Source organism: Rhinolophus sinicus, linkage group LG06 (assembly GCF_036562045.2).
Source record: "Rhinolophus sinicus isolate RSC01 linkage group LG06, ASM3656204v1, whole genome shotgun sequence".
In the NCBI taxonomy this organism is placed as follows: Eukaryota; Metazoa; Chordata; class Mammalia; order Chiroptera; family Rhinolophidae; genus Rhinolophus; species Rhinolophus sinicus.
Genome location: NC_133756.1, coordinates 75,152,986 through 75,156,973, shown reverse-complemented (window position 1 = coordinate 75,156,973; position 3,988 = coordinate 75,152,986). Strand labels below are relative to the sequence as shown.

Here is a 3,988-nt window from a genome sequence, read left to right as displayed (position 1 = left end):
TGTTTTGCCTGCAGAGCTGTCCTCTTCGATGGTCGTCCACAAGGAAGCACCGCATCGACATCTTCCCATGAGAAGCAGGAGCCTCACGAGGACGGCTGCCTGGAGAGGACCCCGGCACGCCAGCACACATGTAGGGCCACAGAGTATCTGAGAGCAGGGCCCGGCGTCTCCTCAAAAACGTTGCGGAGAACCTGGTCCTCTGCACAGACCAATGGGTGGGTAGGGCCAGAGAACAGCAAAGGCATTTTGTCTGGAAACATTCAAGCCCAATACCCATGTTGTTTGTTCAAAGAAACAAAACCTCCAAAACAGCCATGACCTAGACCCACTGACCTTGAACACATACTATATTCCTAAAGAACACCCCTAAAATACAGGTTTCCAAAATAATGCAAATAAACTGGAAACAGTTCAGTGCTGGGAAGGAATCACAAAACTGCTGACTGTGGCTTTAGAGAATACACCTGTAGCCTTTCTCTCTGCCCATTTCTTCTTTGTGACTATAAAACTACATTACAAATTGATTGAATTTCTATTCTATATAACTGGGGAACAAAAATTCAGGTTATCTAAGTGTTACCAAGTCTTTAATGAGTAAATTTAGGAGAATCAGAACTATTCTTATTTGACCTTACTGAAAATTGTTACTTAATCAATAACTGACTCCTACCCATATTGTCAAAGGGAAGGAAAAAAAAAAACATATTATAAATCATCTTATATTATTCCTAACAGTTCTTGGTGATTAAAAACCATAAAACTAGAAAATAAGTAAAACATTCATGCTTAAAACCTTCCTTTTCCTTATGGGTTTGTGGCTGTGTTCTAGAAAACACAAACTACAAAGAAGTGAAACATAAGCATACTTGACAGGGGAGTTAATACAGCCAACAAACATGATGGATTAATAGAGGAAATTTTTCTTCACCCTAAAAAGAAAAGAATACTAACAAATATTGCCATTTACTCTTCCAGTACCAATGCTTAGGGTTCAAGTTCAGACCACTTAAGGTTACACATAGGCACATGAGAATGTGGAAAATTTGGACTCTAGATAGCCTCACATGAAAAAAAAATTAAGAAAAACTCTTAAAGAGTCAATCAAAACACTGAGCCCAGACCAAATAGTAGCAGGTAGGCTTTTCTGGTAGGCTTTTCTGGATCCAAGTACAGGGATGCTCAACTACATACTAGATTTGGAAGAGCACAGAATATCAACATAGAAAATTCTAGAGGAAAGCAAAAGCCCCTCCATATCAACCACGGGCTGATCCCTGCTTCTCCAAGCAATTATGCAACCCTCTGTGTTCTTTGATGTTCCCTGAGCCCAAACTGGAGATCAGGACAGAGTGGGTGTTGGATTACAGTACCTGAGAAAGCTGTTTCACAACAGGTGAGGCCATTAACGTTTGAGCTTCCAAAAGACTGCCACCCCAAACCAGCATGCACAGCACCCTCCCAGAACCTCAGAGGCAGCAGCAGTGTTTTTGCTAATTTCTTCAAGACTAGTTGTGAACGCTCCTACTTACGTAATGCATACAAGGTGAGAATTATCCCAGCCAGGCAAAACCCTTCAAAGAACCTGAGTGTGCTGAACATTGTCACATTCACTGACAGCGCCACGGTCAGTCCAAAGATCAGAATGAAGATGATGGAACACAGCAGCACAGGCCGCCGGCCGACCCTGCGTATGGAGAGGGAAAAAGTTAGGAGTCATCATTAAACAGGCCCATCATGCTAGACGCTGAAACTCACTATCCAGCAGGCACTCAACAGATGTTGAATGAGTCTTCATACCATTGAGACCCACTTTGGGGGATCTAGGGATAGAAAGGCCCTGAGGGGAAATAGGGCCCAACCCCCCTTGTTCTATAAATAAAGGGGCATAGATTAAATGGGCTACTGCATAACAGAATTGAGACAGGAACCCAATTCCTGTTGGCAAGTCTATTTCTGAGTATACAGGAGGATAATTCAAGGCAAGAGTAATAAAATCAATAACAACTCCCCAAACATAAACCTTGACACACCCAGCAAAAAATGTCTTGAGAAATCACTGACCTTTGGAATTGACTCCAAAATCAACAGACATTGAGCGAAGCATTTTATTTCCTTTCTCAGGGCTGGTAATTGGTCAGGTACCTGACCTCACATGCAGCCTATCAGAGCCAGGGCCAAGCCAGCTGTCGATGTGTTTCAATTATATGATGAACAGTAATTTTTAAAGGATCACCGACTACACTGAGATAGTGTGAACTTTAAATTATGGGTGTGGACCTGAAAGTGAAGCCCACCAGGCAGTAAGGGGTTGGTTGGAAGGCGCTCAGTCCACTGTGTTTCTGGAAACAGCAGTGCACAGACTAGGCTGGCGGATCACAGGGCGGTGCATGGTTGGCTACCACTGTGGGTTGACATGCCTCTAGGTGCGGCTGGAAGGACGGGTGTGTATGTGTGTGTGTGTGTGTGTGTGTAGGGGGACGGTCCACGGGAATAGGAAGTCATTAGTTCTCCATCCTTTCCTTGCTCACCTTCCAGATTTTTCATCATCAATTCGTTATGGGGGAAAAAAATCTCTGACTTACAAATTAATATAGCACAACCAGCTTGAACCAGAAGAATAGTTCATGGAGATATTGGAGCAGTGGACTCTATTTGCCAAAGGAAGAAAATCCATGCCTGGTACCCTAAACGGTAACTGAATAGCTTGAACTCGCCTAGACATACTATAACAAGACATCTACATAAAAACAAAATACCCAGAAAAGGCAAATAGAGAGAAAGAGAAAGTAGATTCGTGGTTGCCTAGGGCTGGGGGTGAGACTGAGGAGTGACTGTAGGTGATCACAAGATTCCGTTTAGGGAGATGGAAATGTTTTAAACTTAGAATGTGGTAATGATGGTATAACTCTGTAAATATACGAAAACTCACTGAATTGTGCTCTTAAAACAGGTGAGCTTGATGGTATGTAAATTATTTCTCAATAAAGCTGTTAAAAAAAAAGCATGCCCACTAACACATGGTTGTGCCCTATGAAGGAGATTGATGTAATTTCATGAAGATTTGGGGGCGGGACCTACAGGACACAATTTTATTCAGAATTTCTTAGGCTTCTAACATTGCCTGTAGTCACGTTGGGTTTAGTGATGAGGCCAAACTATGAGAGTAATGCCAATGTAAGTCAACAGTCTTGTCAGAGATTTTAGCCTTTTCCTTCCCTTGACTGGTGCTGGAGTCATTGAGCCCTTGTCAGGAAAGACAATAGGTAATTTTGTCCAAACCTAGCAAATTTATAGAAATAAATTTAAAATATAGCTTAGTTTGTCTCCTAAAATGAAGGAAAACAAAATCTAACTTACCCCGTTTTATTTCCTTTTACATCCCTTGTCTGTAAAGTGGGGGTAACCATCCTACTTCACATCACAGCTTTATTGAGACAATGAGAGATGATGGACATAATTACAGTGCCTGGCACAAAGCAAATAGTTAAATGCTGTCTCTCTTATGATTCCTTTCTGCATGTCTACATCCCTGATGCCCACCAAACATGGTTTCCCTGTTCTGATACTTTAGAAAATATCCTTGATTTTTTTCAACCTGTAGAAACTATTCTAAATCTGTCCCTCCCAAATGGTTGCTAAAATCAGTAAGTAAAAATTATTGTTAGGAACTGTGGAGCAAATATGATCTTCAAAGTCAGAGCACTCTGGCCTTGAACCCAGGCTCATCACTTATGAACTTTGTGATCTTGAGAAAGACCATGCTTGTCCAAATGAGCCTCATGTTTTCTTTAGGAACGGCCAGTCAATGCTGACCTGATGGGGTTGTTGTCAGGTGTAGATAAGTACAAGTGATTTAGCAAGCGTTGAACACATGTTAGTTGTAACTACTAGAGTTTTAGTGTGAACTGGTTCCCCCCAGAGCAGAATCCCTTCGCAGATGACTGGTAAAATCACACTCCTAAATCTGTAATGCAGAGGGCTTTATGAG

The 3,988-nt window shown here is 41.9% G+C and overlaps 1 protein-coding gene across 6 annotated transcripts in view; it reads right to left on the bottom strand.

The window, feature by feature from the left end:
* The window catches only part of SLC22A23 (solute carrier family 22 member 23), a 182,148-nt gene that overhangs the window by 135,499 nt on the left and 42,661 nt on the right, over nucleotides 1-3,988 (bottom strand). For all 6 annotated transcript variants that reach the window (XR_012497347.1, XM_074335283.1, XM_074335284.1 and 3 more), the window contains exon 3: nucleotides 1,530-1,684. Coding sequence is in view for 5 of the 6 variants with exons in the window: in XM_074335283.1 (XP_074191384.1) it covers nucleotides 1,530-1,684 (155 nt within the window). In the remaining variant the exon portion in view is untranslated. The remainder of the gene's footprint in view (nucleotides 1-1,529; nucleotides 1,685-3,988) is intronic.